Here is a 17,928-nt window from a genome sequence, read left to right on the forward strand (position 1 = left end):
ATTCAAACAAACAATACTGAATGAATTTAAGCTATTTATAGTCGTATCCCTCTTATTATAAGCTTTATTTTGATCTATGAACTATTATATGTTTTACCGTTCTTGAGTTATACCCAGTCTATTAATTATTGTTCCCCACATTCACAGCCACTTTCTGCTGAATCTTGTACAAATGATATTTTCTATTTTATTGGTACTATATGGTCTGCCTGTTTGGTATAGAAACCCAAGTATGTTTGAAATAAATGAATCATACCGCAGAGGCTGATATTGGTGTTCTGGACTTAACTGGCTGGGCGAGACAGAAAGCAAAACCGACAAGTATTCTAGACTGCTCGTACGGGTTTCGTGTTTCATTGGTCCGATCGATAATTCACTGCTCTCGAATTGACGGCATTATCACGTTGTACATTAACAGGGTATCCAGGCCACAAGTTATAACAGAAATGTACATGATTTTTCCGTCGCACTAACTTCTGAGAGTATAAAAACTTTTCATACACTAATTAACTCTTCGTTTACAAGATAACTAACTATGGTGGTGACCATTTCATCAATAATGCTGTCATCTAAATTGGTATCACTTCTTTTCATCGGTCATGTACAAAAATTATATTCCACGAGTTATCATAAATATTGTTTTAATATAACTTAAGAATAACGTCATTACAATTAATATACCTGTTAGCGGGGCATAAATTGGATTAAAGCATATTTCATGCACGATTGTGTTGCTGTACGCTGATCGACTAATTCTTATCCAATCAGCTCTAGTCGTTGCTTGGAGAAGACTCTGGAGTCTTCTCATGTAAAATCTATAAATATGCTAACGCATTTCTTATTGCGCTTCTTACTCCCATTTATCATTGTTATTTGGAATATAATTTCTTCCCTGTTCAACCGTGTTCTGATTTGTGGACTTGTCGAGAGTATTGGTGTCGAAGAATACTAAGCAATACGAATCGCTGGGTCGTAATAAGGAATATATGAAACAGTTATAACAGTACCCTTAGATTTCTTCAAATGTTGCCTCTGATCATCCCTGTAAATTATCATGCTTTCTGTACTTCACTTCAGTATATATAATATTGATATGCAAAATATACAAGTTATGAAATGGTTGTTGAAAAGAATCACCAATATCTTTGTCAAATTATTTAAATAAAAAGTAAATTTACCTTCAGATTTCAATATGTCGATGGTTTCTTTTCCAGCAGAATGTGAATGAACATTTCTAAAATTGACAATTAGTGAAGAGTAATTAGAGTATTTTATTTCTATCAATAAGAGATTTCTAATCAATAGTAACTGAGGCTTTTAGCAGCAGCCTCTGAATCAGTAGGTTTCAATATACACAAGGGTAATAGAAGGATCCTTGAATACAATAAGGAGAACATTAACTTAATCACACTTGATGGAGAAACTGGAAGAAGTGAAAACCTTCATGTACCTAGATAGCATCATCGATGAACAAAGAAGATCTTATGCACACGTAAAGGCAAGAATTCGCAAAGTAAGGGCCACATTCCAACAGTTGAAGAGTATATGGAACTCGAAGAAACTGTCTGTCAGACAACATAAAAGTCAGAATCTTCAATACGAATGTCAAGACAGTCCCACTGTACAGGGAGCTGAAACTTGGAGAACTACCAAAACCATTGTCAAAAAAAGTACAATTGTTAATAAACAATTGTATACTTAATATACTCAATGTTCGTTGCGCGATACCATCAGCAATAACATACTGTGGAAGAGAAAAAAGCAACTTTCAACTAAGAAGTTAATTATGGAAAGACGTTAGAAGTGGACAGAACATACATTGAGAAAATCATTAAACTACATCACAAAGCAAGTGCTCTCTTGGAATCGTGAAGGGAACCGGAAATATAGAAGACCAAAGAACATACTGCGTCGGGAATTGGAAACAGACAATGAAAGGATGAATAGTTACTGGAAAAAAATAAAAATAATTGCCCAGAACAGGGTTGTTTCTAGAGTGGTGTTAGGTAGCCTATGCTCCTCGACGAGGGGTAACAGGCGTAAGTAAGTACATTTAATAGAATTTCCGAATAAATTCTATTTCCTTTACACTGTGGATGATTCTGATACGATCCAAAAAAGCGGTCCAATGTTGTTTCAACAATCTTGTTTCCCTGACCACCAAATTCCGTACAACCACGTTTGATGTATAGCAATACGGTTTTCTAAACTGTTCAGTTACCATTTGAAGTAGCTTGTTATTTCTTGCTGTTAAAATTCAAGACTGTAACCTTTCAGTTCCTCTAGCCTCAAATATATCCTTAGCGAATTTTCAGCAAAAGTCAAATTACAATTCTTGATATTACCTTTCTAAGCATTAAAGAAGACAGTGACAGTATTGAGTCAATTGTCTCGTGAGTAAACGCTTCATCATTTGAAACGAAAAATATTGAGTTATAGCCAATAATGAAATGAAAGCCTAACATTCCAATAAGTTTCGAGTAAACAAAACGCGTATTCTGGATACTATCACTAATCACAGTCCACATTTACTACTTAATTGTACTCTTCATTTTGATGTCAGTTAAATCGGACAATGTTATCAACGGGTCACCAAAGTGGTGAGCCCGAGACTATGATAATTATTTGAATCATAATGAAACGATCCGCTGGATGGATCAATGAGAAAAGTTGACATGAGGACAAAGTATCAATAAGATGATACGACTCCAGCATACCCATGTGGCTGCTGTATTAGCTTCACTGAGTTTGTTCATCAAAAGTATGGAGTTCAGAAGATTTATCCTCGATGTAGCTTTCTGAGTTTGTTCGTTGAAACAATGAACAAATTGTCCTGATCGGAAGTCAGAATAAGCTATATAGGTTTTAACATAGTAATCGACATTACAACTGATTCAATTATTAGTTTGAATAATTTTATAAGATATTATTGATAATAACCGTAAATAGTAATGAAATTATAAACAACGATGGATAGTGGCTAGCAGTGGAATCTAGGGCGCGCACAACTTTGTCCTATTTGGGACTCGTCAGCTGGAAATACCTGCATCTCAGAGTTGATGTCCACCCAGGGACTTGAACTCAGTACCGTTCGCAACAACAACAACAACTATTCTAGATATTTCAACTTACACTGGTAAATTTAATTGTTTAGCCAATTGAATTTGAATAGTAAATATACTTTTTTGTAAATCTTGTAATTCAGTCGTTGAACATATAGTCGGTGTGAAATCTAATCCAATCTAATGTATGTTAACGATTTTATATTTTAAAGAAGAAGTGAAATGAAGTTACATACCTCACCAATGCCAACAATTTCATATTTATGCTGTAGGATAATATCACGAGTATGTTTTAAATCCTAAAGTAATGAGAGAATTTTTTTGGGGGGGAGACTTTAATACAAGATTTTATTGACAAACTTTCATATTAACACTACGTTGTCCATTGTGAGTTCCTTCTTGTTTCTATAAAAAAAAAGAAGAGAAAGAAGAATGGGAGGAAAGGAACTTAAAGTTATTCCTTTTAAAATAAATACATCATGATGAAACATCTGAACTCCAGTAGATATAAGTGAACACCGGAACTGGATGATCATCTTAAGATGAAGAATAAATTGATTTATGACAAAATAAAATCTATCAATTTCATAATTAAAAAAGCCTTTAAGTAAACTTTTAGAGTTAGCTCAATAGTGGCGTAATTCAAAATGTACTTGAAGTTCCAGAGTGAAGTTGTGACTGATGAAGGCACCAGATATATATGCGCCGCACAAGTCACTTGATTTGTATGTGGGCTATCATATTACCCGGGTGCCCAAACCGAATTAGGTGGTTTCTTATGGAGCCATACCCGAAGACTTTGACCTAAAGGTCTGATCCACAAGGCAGTGGAGTATCGTGAGGAGATGCCGTCCCATGGTAGCCGGTGACAAACGATTGATTCATACGTCATTTGTTTCCTCAGGATACTGGAGTCCATGTGCACCATTGATTTGGAATGAGGGTTTTCCAATTATCCTAGGTGGACTCACCGTGTCTACCAACCCGGATAAAGCGCCGGACATTCGCTTTTCGTCCTCTCAATTTCGTAAACAACAGTAATGCAGTGAGAACGCGGTGAGTAGGACTTCCCTATCAGAGGCTATATACGCGTGGCCATGTGGTAGTATTTGGAGAGGGAGAGCTGACTCTCCTCATTCTTGGCCGTACCAGGACATTTGGGTGCTGATAGAGTTTAGACAATAAAATTCTCTGAAGAACTGGCTTACACTGAGTCACGAAACGTCAGAAAATCTTGTTTTTCTACTCACTGGGATATTACAAATATATTATTTATTTATAACAACAATCAAATCAAAACTTCGTAATGACACCTAACTATAACAATGTCAATAGGTAAAAAAAGATGTTTTTTCATTGCATACGAGAAGCGAACCTGAACTGTTTATAGATTTGAGTAGTAAAGTTTTTCGAATCGCAAGAAATTACTTAAGATAGTCAGTAGTGTGAAATTTCATTTGATTCTGTATAGGTTTTCTATATTAAGTAATTCATTATGAACACAATTTTTGCTATAAATTTTAGAATACATTGATGACTATTTATGCTGATTACGGACTGAACACCCTTAACTTACGAAGTGCCGAACATAGGATTTCAAAGTCTCTCGGCTAACACCTAACAATTAGAACCAACGGGTCTATATCCAATTTTACTATTTCAACTCATTCAAGTTCTGATATGACACGACAGTCATTCACTGTTGTTAATGACATCGGTTTTACTGCTGATATGAATGAGCTTCATCAATCAGGACTTCTCAATAGAGTTTCTAGAGCTTCTTGAAGTAATTCACTAGTAAATTGACTACTATAATCCAGTTGTAGGGGTTTTATGGTGATTGCTTTACTATATAGGTTGTTTCCACTACAGATTGACCTAAATTGTGCTACCCTTGAATTAGATAATCGTCGAACTATTTCGCATGTTATGACAAAAACAAACCATAGATTAAATCATTCTTATTTTTAGCATTGGTTGCTTGAATTTTCCCATTGATTTTCAGGACTACAAATGATCAGTTTCTTATTGATATATGTGCATCCTGTACGCATTGCTTCGATATTGCCTTAATTCACAAGCATTTTAAGGAGATATAGACGACGAGTTCCAAATAGGACGTAACGCACGTCCTAGATTTCATTACTAGCCACCATCCATCTCTGCTTATAAAGCTTGTGACTTCAGGCAATATCGAGGCAGTCCGTAAAGGATGCACATATGTCAACAAGAGACTGATCAATTACAGTCCTAAATAACAACGGGAAGATACAAGTAAACAACACCAAGTGAATCTTATATAAATTGTAATTACCTGTACAGGATGAATCCCAAGGCAAATATTAATCCAATCTGGATATCTGAATATATTAAAAATTAAAATTCTACCATAAAATCATAATTATGTTATTTAAGAAAACAGATAAAAATAATAATCAAACGTTTTTAGGGATTCAATAAACAAATAATTCTGTGGTTGAATTCATGAGTCAATTGAAGCTAGACCACTGTGAAAAGCCTGGAAGCACTGGAAGGACAGTATGGTACTCCTCAACTGTGTGCATCTATGATCCCGCCTCGCGAGATTCCAACCCAGGACCTATCAGACTCGCGCGCGAGCGATTAACCTCTAGACCAATGAGCGGGCATCCAACTACGTTAATGTCTAATTTCAACCAATCCATGAAATTGAGCCACTGTTCACCAATGTCTTCAGTGAGTTACTATCTCATAACAGACCTGGTTGAACTCCACTGATCACAGCTTCCTACTAGAACTCCAGGAAATACCTATTGAAGTCAATCACTATTGAGGATATGAATATTATCGGAAGGAGGTTTTGTGATATCTTACGTTGTACATCGAAATTAACTTAAAATCATTAACTTTTCTTGAGTATGATAATACACATATCATAGTAATAATACCATTTTTCAAGGATCATTTCATCTCAACAGAATGTTCTTAGTGTTAAAGAAGCTAGTGGAAATACAGGAATGTTTTTAATTAAATGAAAATAACTCTATACTAAACACAATATTCTGGTCATATGGCTTGGTATTTGATAAAAACATGTCTTAGTGTAGAACATAGTTTATATATATATATATATAACTCCACCTGTAGTTCCTCCGAGGGCTACTGCCGGTCCCAAGCCCGAATAAAGGAGGAGGGTTGGGCATACGGTTAGTGACCCCATCCCGTAGAAAGCTCACTCACTAAAAAAAACGCCAACCAGAAAAATCTGTTTAGGATATTTAATTTGCGCTAGAAACTAATAAAATTTAGGAATTTTTTTAGTTGTGTGGGGTGATACAGTATTGTTCACTAAATAGGAAATTAATCACTTGTCTTTATGTTTTCGAATTGTATGAACTAGTTCCTTTGTTAGATACGAATAGGTATTCAGCAGAAGATCCTTAATGAAAATTCTATATCTGTTAACTTTTGTCAACAGTCTTCGGAGGATGATCAATTCTCTGAAGATATCAGATTAACTTTACTAACAAATACAGAATAAAACAAAACTTTGATAAAATATAGGTTTTGATGGATTGAATCCAACTGTATAGATAATACAATCTGTATTCACTTTAGAACGATACATGATTATTCCAACAATAACAACAAAATTATTTGAATTGGGGGGGGGATAAACTATATAGATGGAATTGACGACTTATCAGCCAGTCAGAAAAATGTTTAATTCCAAAACAATTAATTGGAAAAACTAAGAACATTGAAGTAGATAAGTAGAAGAATCATTCATAAATTTCCTTGAGTTGATTACAACCTATAAACAATAATTTTAATAAATTAGTCAGTTACTCACGTCTAATTGATTACGCTTCGCTGAAGCCATGATACGGAATTTTGATGACTATAATCAAATCGTATTATGATTGTTATCGAAAAATATTTATCCGGGTTACCCTCGTATATAATAGTTGACATAAATCGCATTAATGAATTAGGGAATTAAATAATCCGTGTCGGGTGTGAGGTAGTTACCCATTGAAGGTAAAGGGAAATGGTTGCACAATATCGTGGATTGAAGTTAGACATTAATACCGTTGGATCTCGGTTCATTGGTCTGGAGATTAAGCGTTCATGCAAGAGACCGAAGGTCCTGGGTTTGAATCCCGCTTGCGGGATCGTGGATGTGCACTACTCGGGAGTCTCATGTTAGGATGAAACGACCTTCCAGGGCTTACAGGTTTACAATGATGGTCAAACATTGATCAATTCCTGATCTCGATCTACAATCTAAATTTATATGTCATAACCAACTTCAATCAAGGTTTATTTTTAATAATTATCATTGATTAATTATTGATTAATGAACACTGTGATATCGTTTAGTGCTGATATCAAATTTTGTGGATCAAGATATCCTGACTAGTTTAAGTGACTGCACATTCCATGCTCGTTTTTTTTCTAATAATGAATATTACTATTTTTGAACGGCATCTGAGCTATTGATTTTATTCTTGTTTCCAACTGAATTCCTTAATGTTCTATCAAACAATTCGACATATATCATCTATTATTTTATAGTATATTATATAATTACAGAATAGCTTTTTCTTTGTATGAAAAGGATGAATAACAACTGGAAAGGATTTCCCAGGACAGAGTTGGATGGAAAATGCTGGTGGGTGGTCTATACTCCACCACGAGGGGTAACAGGCGTAAGTAATTAAGTAAGTTTTTCTTTGAATAAATGAAAATAACTACTAACTTAAGATAAGTTGATTGGAAAAACAAATGGAAAAGAAAAAAAATCATTTTGATCATACTGTTTCATTAAACATTCTTATATAGGTAATATCATGTGTATGACCTATATGTTTAACCTATAATTTTCGAGTGATATTGATACATTGAATAAATAATAAAGATACACTTTAACACAATGTCCTCAAGTATTTAGTTGCAATCTTTAAAAAAAAAAGTGTTTTTTGAGGGGGGAGGAAGTCACTGAAGATGTTTCAAATGGGTCAAAATAAACAATATTCTATTACAAGTATCCTTTTTACAAATTAAAGACAATGGATATTAATCAGTAAGAATTGAGAAACAGTTGGTTAAATAGGGTTTCTTTAATTAAGATTAAGAAATCCACTTTTTGAGATTTAAGGTAAACTTTTACTCGGAAGTAAATATAACTCACAATATGGTGAGATATATATGTATGTACACTGTTATTGGTATATTTCAACTAGAAAATCTGAATATTTATACTACTTTAGTGTATGCTACTTATATCTGTCGATATAAGTAGTATGTAACATCAATCGGAAGTGGAAACTCTAGTAGAAAAAGGCTAAGAAGATAGATTTGAAGAGAATAGAAAAAATAGAAATGAATTGTGAATTTGAAGAATCATACAGATTGTGAAAGACAAAAGATGGAAAGTTGCAAATGAAGTATATAATGTATGATTCTCAGATTTTACTGCCCCCAAATGCCCTGGTATGGTCGAGAGTGAGGAGAGTCCGCTCTCCCTCTCAACATGCTCTAATATGGCCACGCGAATATAGCCTCTGATATGGAAATCCTACTCAGTGCCTTCTCACTGCATTACTGTTGTTTACAAAACTGAGAGGACGAAAAGCGAATGTCCGACGCTTTAACCAGGTTGGTGGACACGGAAAGTCCAACTAGCGGAGTTAGAAAACCCTGGTTGCAAACCAATGGTGCACATGGACTCCAGTATCCTGAGGAAACAAATGACGTATGAATCAATCGTTTGTCACCGGCTAGCATGAGAATGCATCTCCTCACGATGCTCTACTGCCTTGTGGGTTAGACCTTAAGATCAAAGGCTCCGGGTGTGGCCCCCTATGAAAACCACCTGTTTCAGTTTGGACAGCTGGGCAGTATCACAGCCCTCACACAAATGAAATGAGATTTGTGTGGCGCATATCTATTTGGTTACCCTTTGCACCAATATTTATGTGTTCAAAGAAAATAAAAATCATATTTTACCAAGATATTTTGTAATTAAGTTACCATCGGTTGTCCCACATCACCACCTGTGTTCTCATTGATTACCCTACCATAGAATATGTATTTAAATACAACCTAATTTACATCATGAATATTAATTATGAGTTGAACCTAGATTTAAGTCCTTTTAGAAAGTACCCCCCATTTAAATTCATCATGTTACCTAATGAAAATACCTTATCAAGGTTCAGTACATATTTCTTAGGGTTGTTATTATTATAATCTAGGAAAATAATCCCAATCCATTTGATGTGAATTCATTAGAGATATTATTGCATGCTGATATTCATTATTAAAAATGAATATATGTATACAACACTATAAACACAATATCGGTAAACATAAGGGTTACTTAGTGTTAAAAACTATTACATCATTCATTTTAAATAGAATTAATTATGTTAAATGGATATTTTGTTTAAATTTTTGAATAGGAAACATTTTTAAGCCTTAACAACTAAATTTTATTAATCATTCAATATTATACTATTATTTAAATATTAACAAGCATGGTAAGCAAAGATGGATAGTGGATAGCAGTGGAATCCAGGATGCGCGCCACTTCATCCTATTTGGGACTCGTCAGCTGGATATACCTGTATCTCAGAGTTGATGTTCACTCTGGGACTCAAACCCAGTACCGTTCGCTTCAAACACCATCACGTTATCCACTCAGCTACTGAGTCCTGATAGCCACTTGCTTGTGCAATGGGGTGAAATAAAAATTCACTTGGTATTATTTGGTTGAATCTTCCCATTTATGTTTAGGACTGTGATTGATCAGTCTCTTGCTGGTACATCCAGTTGACGAGTACCAAATATGACGAAACGCGTGTCCTGGATTCCATTGCTAGCCATTATCCATCTTTACTTATAAAGTTTGTGAATTCAGGTAATATCGAGGCAGTTTGCACAGGATGCACATATGCCAATAAGAGACTGATCGGTTGTAGTCCTAAATGACAATTGGAAGATACAAGTAAACAACACCAAGTGAAACTCTTAATTGATTGATTTAAACTTATTACATAACAAATTTCATACTTTTGTCATTATATAAATTAAATAATTAATTAATGTCAGAAGGGGTTTTGTGGATATTATAGTAATTTTAATAGTTGAGATCATGGACCGATTGAGGCTAGACCATTATGGAATACGTAGAAGCAGCAGACGGCCGTTTCGTCCAATTGTAGGACTCCTCAACTGTGCGCATCCATGGTCCCGCTTCGCGAGACCTGAACCCAGGACCTATCAGTCTTGCGCGCTATCGCATAACCTCTAGACCATTGAGCCGGCATCCAACGGTATTAATATCTAACTTCAACCGATCCACGAAATTGAGCGACACATTCAGTGCTTCCAGGTTTTCCATGCTGGTCTAACTTCAATTGACTCATGATCTCAACTATTAAAATTAATTAATTAATGAAATGCATATATATATATAATGAGTAATAATTGTAAGAAAATAATGAAAAGATAAAAAATATACTTTTTCTTTAATTTAAATACTTTTGAAAAATCATTTCTATTCTCAGTTAATACAATAGCACCATGAACATTGGCAGATATTGCACGATTGATCACATTGTCAATATCCTAAATAAATTAATTTAAAGAAAATATAACAATTAATAAAACATAGTTTTGACTGAAAAATAATAGTTGAAAGCATGAGTCAAATTGAAGCTAGACTACCATGGAGAACCTAGAAGCACTGAACGGTCGTTTCGTCCTAGTGAAGGACTCCTCAGCAGTGAGCATTCACGATTCCGCCTAACGAGATTTCAAGCCAGGACCTACCAGTCTCGCAAGTGAACGCTTAACCACTAGACCGCTGAGCCGGCATTCCTATTATTATTATTATTATTATTATTATTATAAGCTTTATTTTGACATATAGACTATTATTATACGATTTACCATCCTCAAGTTATGCCCATTCTACTAATTACAGTCTCCCACATTCACAGCCACTTTCGGCTAGATTTTGTACAAATGTTATCTTCTATTTTATAGTGTGATGTGGTCTGTTTGGTTTGTACATAAATCCAGTATGTTTAAAATACATGATTCACATTAATGAGGCTGAGATTTGTGTTCTGAACTCAACATGCAAGGCTAGGAAAGGAAGAAGGACCAATAATGACTCTAGATTGCTCTTATGGGGTTTATGGATCATTGGTTCGATCAATAAGTCACTGTTCTCTTATTGGCCGTATAACGGATAACGCCACAAGTTATAACAACACAATATAATCTTTCCCAAAAGATGTGGAGATTTCATCTCTGTTTTAATTAACTGAAAATCAATGTGATCATGAATTAAATTAGTTTAATTACGCAATTATAGTTATATATTTCTAAAAATTAATTTCTGTATTCTAGGATTGAAGATTTCTTAATCTCCAAGGTTTTTTTTCCTGAGACAAAACTAACAACGTTTGAGTTCATTTGAGTCGATTCTATTCCCTCTATACTAATTTTCAATCGCACTTGATAGGAAACTCTGGAGGAGGTGGAAAGTTTCACGTATCTGAGTATCATCATCGATGAGTGTGGAGGATCTAATTCACACGTAAAGGTGTGGATTGACCAAGCACGGACAGCATTCCTACAATTTAAAAACATATGGAACTTGAAACAACTATCTGTCAACCAATATCAAAGCGAGAATCTACTGCAAGAGGAGCTGAAACTTGGAGAATTATTACAACCATCAGTGAAAAAGCAGAAGCATTTATAAACAATCGTCTACACACGAGACCCAATATCCGTTAGTCGAATATCATCAGTAACAACCTGCTGTGGGAGAGAATAAATCAACTTCCAACTGAAGGGGATATCACGAAAAGATGTTGGAAGTAGATAGGATATATATATTGAGGAAATCATCACACTGCATCACGAATCAATTACTAATTTGGAATCCTGAAGGGAAACGAAAAAGAGGAAGGTCAAATAACATACTGAGTAGAGAATTGGAAGCACAGATGAAAAGGATGAATAGCAACTGGAAAGAACTGCAAAGGATTGCCCAGGACAGGGATGGATGAAGAACGCTTGTGAGAGTATTTTGCTCCTTCATGAGAGGCAACAGGAGTAAGTAAGTAATATTAATTTTCGTGTAATCAGTATCAATAAAGTTAAAAGGTTGGTTCTAATTTAACACAAACGTTTTAAAACGCACATGATGTTAATTATAAATAATAGAATAGTGAAAATATAACCGTTGATAAAAAGTGTTCTATGAAATCATTAATCTGGTAACAGATCTGACTTTAATAAAAACTTGTGCCTTAATGGCTATATCGATGTAATAGTCTCAAGAGAGATATATGATATCAGAGACTGATCAGTTACACCCCTTGACAAACCCCTTAAGAAAAATAGAATACTACCTTTTTCATAAACTAGTGAGCATCCAATCTCAATACGTCAGTGCATAACACGTTGACGTTGAATGCAAAACGTACTGAATTCGAGTCTCAACATAAATATCAATATTGAGAGACAGATACATTCAACTGACAGATCTCAAACAGAATGAAACGTACATCCTGGATTTGTCCTTATGTCTAATAGATTGATTGTGAAGATTAAATGGTTTTTAAGGTGACTTTTTGTCACAAATTGATGTAAGCTGATAAAAACAAAGACCAAGAAGCCTTAGAAATTCTGAAACCGTCAGATAGTGCACATCTACAATCTTGTCGAGGATCTTGGGTGAAATCTCTTTACCAACTTTCTGATTTCTGTTTGCCGTTATCATAGACCATTTGATATTAGTCTATAAAACAAACCGAGTGGACCAATCTACCTAGTATAATATTTAAAAACTCTCAGAAAGTATGTGTTAAAGACATAACTATCTACCAAAAAGTGATTGTATGAATTTTCAGAGCTCGTAAACTATTTATTCACGGAAACTTCCAGACACGTTAAAGAACACTTATCACCAGGGTTCAATGAAGAGTATGGTTTTATGTACCTTCAACATATGGTCATAGTTAGCTTGATGAATATACCTTAAAACATAAACATTGAGCAGAATGCATTTAAACAATCTAATAGCAACTAAATATCAAGTTTCACATCATGAATTAATATTAGAAAGATAACCATTGGGAGCTAGGAAAAACAAGATATCCAATTGTCCCGATATAAGACTTCTCAAAAGTGAGCACTAACGATCCAACGAAGATTTATTTTATTTATTTAAATACATGAATATTGGTACAAAGGGGCACCACATATATATGCACCACACAAATCTCATTTGATTTGTGTGGGGGCTGTGATACTGCTCAGGTGCCCAAACCGAAACAGGTGGTTTTTATAGGGGGCCACACCCCGAGCCTTTGACCTGGAGATCTGATCCACAAGGCAGTAGAGCATCGTGAGGAGATTCAGTCTCATGCTAGCCGGTGACCAATAATTGGTTCATACGTCATTTGTTTCCTCAGGATACTGGAGTCAGCCCATGTGCACCACTGGTTTGGAATCAGAGTTTTCCAACTCCCCTAGGTGGATCCTCCGTACCCACCAACTCGGTTAAAGCACCGGACATTCACTTTTCGTCCTCTCAATTTCGTGAACAATAGTAATGCCACGAGAAGGCAGTGAGTAGGACTTCCCTGTCAGAGGCTATATACGCGTGGCCATATGAGAGCATGTTGTGAGGGAGAGCGGACTCCCCCCCACTTTCAGCCGTACCAGGGCATTTGGGGAAATCTACAAGCTTTGGTGCAAAAGCTTGACCAACATTCCATAGATTTAATACTCAGTAGTTAATATTTTTAGCTTCAGTCAATTCATAATATTGTGCGACTATCACTACTACCACCACCACTGTCGTTGGTGATGGTTTTCCCATCCTTAAGGATGGCTGATTTCCATTAAAAGGAATATCTTTTTACGATAAACTTTATAGAAAGTAGTCATCATTGTAAATTCAAGTAACTAACAACTTATATGGTTAATCTAGTGTGTTTTATAAACAATAAATATTGCCAAAGTTCATATACAAAAGAATGAGCAAACTTAAACACCAGAAGGGGTTTCGTGGAGATTTAGTATTTTCATAATTGCAAGCGTGAGTCAATTGAAGCTAGACCATCAAGGAAAACCAGGAAGCATTGGATGACCGTTTCGTCCTATTGTGGGACTCCTCAGCAGTGCACATCCACGACCTCGCCTCGCGAGATTCCAACCTCGAATCTACCAGTCTCGCGCCGGAGCACTTAACCGCTAGACCACTGAGCCGGCATCCGATGGTGTTTATGTCTAACTCCAACCAATCCACGCTTGAAAACAATCCAAAATATATAAGACGAGGTTTATAATTGACATACAAAAATTAGTCTTCATCGAAATCATGAACCAATCAATGTTAGACTATCACTAAAAACCTAGAAGCACAAACTTCACAATCCTATATTGACAAACATTTTTGATGAGACTATAATTTATGGACAACTATTGAGCAGCGTTAGAATGATCTTGGAATATCTACCTATTTACTAAGGTTAAATGAGAGTTATTTATTAGTATATTGGATTAGAATTACGATTTACAATTGAACTTTAAAGTTAAAAATTAGATTGAATGTTTTCATCATGAATTGACATCATATTTTGATGTGTGGGTGAGAATGATAACGATTGGTTGTTTCGCTGAGTCAGACATGTGGATAGTGTGATAGGTATTATATGTGCTATATATTCCCTATCCTGACTGTTATTGATTGACTGTTCCTTGTTGTTAGATTGTGTCGGATTTTAGGTGTGTGGAAATATATTGACGTTCTAGTCAGGGCTAATCTCGTGTTCTTGATCTGAGTTGTGTTGAAGTCTTATAGAAGAGACACTGAAAGGGAAATCTAGTGTAGATATTCGTCTAAGGTAAATTAACGTCTCACATACGTGTAAAAAGTGAAGGGACTGTTATAACAAGAAACCCTAGAGTTATAACAAGTATCCTACTGTTTATAACATCTTTAATAATAATAAAATGATATTAAGTCAAATGAGTAAATGAATTTCGCGCTAAAATTCAAGATCTTCTACCTTAAATCTGATTGGTTCATTTAGCCACGTGATAAATTTACAGATGAAAAATTCATCTCGTAATAGTTACCTTAGTTATAACTTACAAAACATAAATAATCAGTTTAACTCAATTATTTAATATAAATCAACTGAATAGTATCCTTCATGATGGAAAGAACAAATATTGACATAAGAAAAGGGAATCATATTTGTTTAACTAATTATGAATATCATCATTGCTTGAAAATAATTTCCCTAATATTAATTCAGTCAGTCAGTCAGTCAGCTACAACGTAGGACCAGGCACATATATGCATCGGTCAAAGTAACCATACCTCATTACCACAACAAGATCAACACCGGATTCATAGAAGTGGTTAATTTAGTGGTGGTAGTATATAAAAGATAGGTTGTATATAAGGATATAGTATAGGAAGGAAGAACGTTATGCAGCAATTTTAATCTCAAGGTTTAAGGGAAGATAAAGAGTGTATACACCTACGCCATTGTGATCGATTCTGAGCCATGTCACCTAGAGTAACAAACCACTGGTTAAGATAGTCACGCGGACCCCAACCAAGTAGTCTGCATCTACCAACATGGCTCAGACTGGAAGTTAGCGACTTCAAGCACTGATGCCACGTTTTGGTTTGGCCGCCCCTAACTCTCTTCCAACCATCCCCTACACTATTCAGCATAGCACGTCGTGGTAATCGGTGTTCAGGCATACGTAACAGGTGGCCTAACCATCTCAGTCGATGAATATTCATGACCTCATCAACTGATTTATCATCATTTCCTAATACCCTGTGTCTAACCTCACTATTACTTACCCGGTGATCCCAGCAGATGCGAGCAATATTTCTAAGACATCTGTGGTCAAATACTATAGTTTGGTTGAATCTTCCCATGGATGTTTAGGAATGCAATTGATTAATCTCTTATTAGCATATGTGCATACGGTGTGGATTGCCTCGTTATAGCCTAAATTCACAAGCATTATGAGATACAGGTACATCCAGTTGACGAGTCTCAAGTAGGACGAAACACGCGTCCTGGATTCTACTCCTAGCCACTATCCATCTTTGCTTATAATTTCCCTAATATAGTTTAATTTATTTTTCTTAATGTCATGTTTAATTAATATATATGTCTTTATAATAATAATAATACTCTTGTCCTTAAAACATGGTATCTATACTAATGAAATAGAATTTCATTAAATGAACTGTTGACTTAGAAAAAAAAGGACAAAATGTGGTATTTATCTTTAAAAGAAAAGAGTAACGTTTTTCTTTTTTCTGAACAATGAAGAATCTAAGAAGAAGATGAGTTAGATATAGAAAAACAAAACAAAAGAAATTCATTATTCTATGTCAATACTTCAAATGAATTGGAGACTGAGTTCGGTGGCCTATGCTCCATTGGGAGTAACAGGCGTAAGTAAGTAAGTAAGTAAGATTGAATAAAACATTTAATTTTCACTCCATCTATTAATTGTTTAACAAAAAGAAGGAAAATATCCGAATACTAATTCTAGAATAATTAGTCAACAAGGGAATATTATTTTGGTGTATTATTCTCACTTCTACGATGGACATACATAGAATCTAACTTTATAATGACGTGAAATGACATGTAATATTTCTCTAGGAAAGAGTATCATAATTTCTAACCAAATGAATACTTCTTTTTGACATTAATGTAATGAAAAGACTGGAACCAGTTTACTATGGGTCTACTTTATTTATTAGGTTACAGTCAAATTACGTTTACATGAAGGATAGTGTTAATGTCCTGCAATTCAAATTGAATTAAATATCTCCAAGTTGGAACTAGAGACTTAAATGTTGAAAGCTAAATGTTTTAATTAAGTTACCGGGTAAACCTTACCATACTTAGATATGAGTCCTGAGTATGAGAGCTAGTGAGGAAGTTTGGAACCGGTAACTTAATAGTTGAAAGTCGAACTCTTTAATCTCTAAGCCATCTATCAATTTACTGATAATAAACATTTAAATTCATTACTAACATACATGATAACTCATTAATTACTTGAATAAAATGCCTAAATGATACAATAAGAGGCTAATTCTAAAACACAAACATTAACCAGTACAGATTGTTTGAGGAAAGAAAAATTGATCAATTTGATTAACTTACTTTGTCAAAAATAGATTCACATAGATGACAATGTGTATCAATTACAGAACGTTTCTAAAAGGAAAAATTCAAAAAAAAACGTAAACATTCACATAGTATTACTTGTTTGAATCTTCCCATTGATGTTTAGGATTACAACTAGTCAGTCTCTTATTGGCATATATGCATACTGTGCGTATTGCCTCGAGCATTATAAGCATTATAAGCAAAAATGGATAGTGGTCAGCAGTGGAATCCAGGACGTGCGTTTCATCCTATTTGGGACTCATCAGCTAAATGTGCCTGCTAATTGGATAATGTGATGGCGGTTGAAGCGAAAGGTACTGGGTTTGAGTCCCAGAGTAAACATCAACTTTGAGATACAGGTACATCCAGCTGACGAGTCCCAAATAGGACGAAACGCGCGTCAAGCTGGATTCTACTACTAGCCACTATTCATCTTTGCTTATAGAAAAAAAAACGATTCACAGATGTTCATATCATAATCATCTTGGATTTCAAGGTTTAAAATATGTTATCAGAAGGGGGTTTTTGTGGAGATTTAGTATTTCCATAGTTGAAAGCGTGAGTCAATTGAAGCTAGACCACCATGGAAAACATGGAAGCACTGGACGGCCGTTTCGTCCTATTGTGCTTCC

The 17,928-nt window shown here is 35.0% G+C and overlaps 1 protein-coding gene across 1 annotated transcript in view; it reads right to left on the reverse strand.

The window, feature by feature from the left end:
* The window catches only part of Smp_147810 (tatd dnase-related), a gene marked incomplete at both ends in the record, with an annotated part of 23,387 nt that extends 16,463 nt beyond the window's left edge, over positions 1-6,924 (reverse strand). Inside the window, 5 exons of the mRNA XM_018796359.1 lie at positions 1,179-1,234; positions 3,133-3,242; positions 3,299-3,361; positions 3,423-3,467; positions 6,895-6,924. Coding sequence (XP_018650580.1) covers positions 1,179-1,234; positions 3,133-3,242; positions 3,299-3,361; positions 3,423-3,467; positions 6,895-6,924 — 304 coding nt within the window. The remainder of the gene's footprint in view (positions 1-1,178; positions 1,235-3,132; positions 3,243-3,298; positions 3,362-3,422; positions 3,468-6,894) is intronic.
* Between the last annotated feature and the right edge of the window lie 11,004 nt (positions 6,925-17,928).

The sequence above is a fragment of the Schistosoma mansoni genome, chromosome 2, assembly GCF_000237925.1.
Source record: "Schistosoma mansoni strain Puerto Rico chromosome 2, complete genome".
Taxonomy (NCBI): Eukaryota; Metazoa; Platyhelminthes; class Trematoda; order Strigeidida; family Schistosomatidae; genus Schistosoma; species Schistosoma mansoni.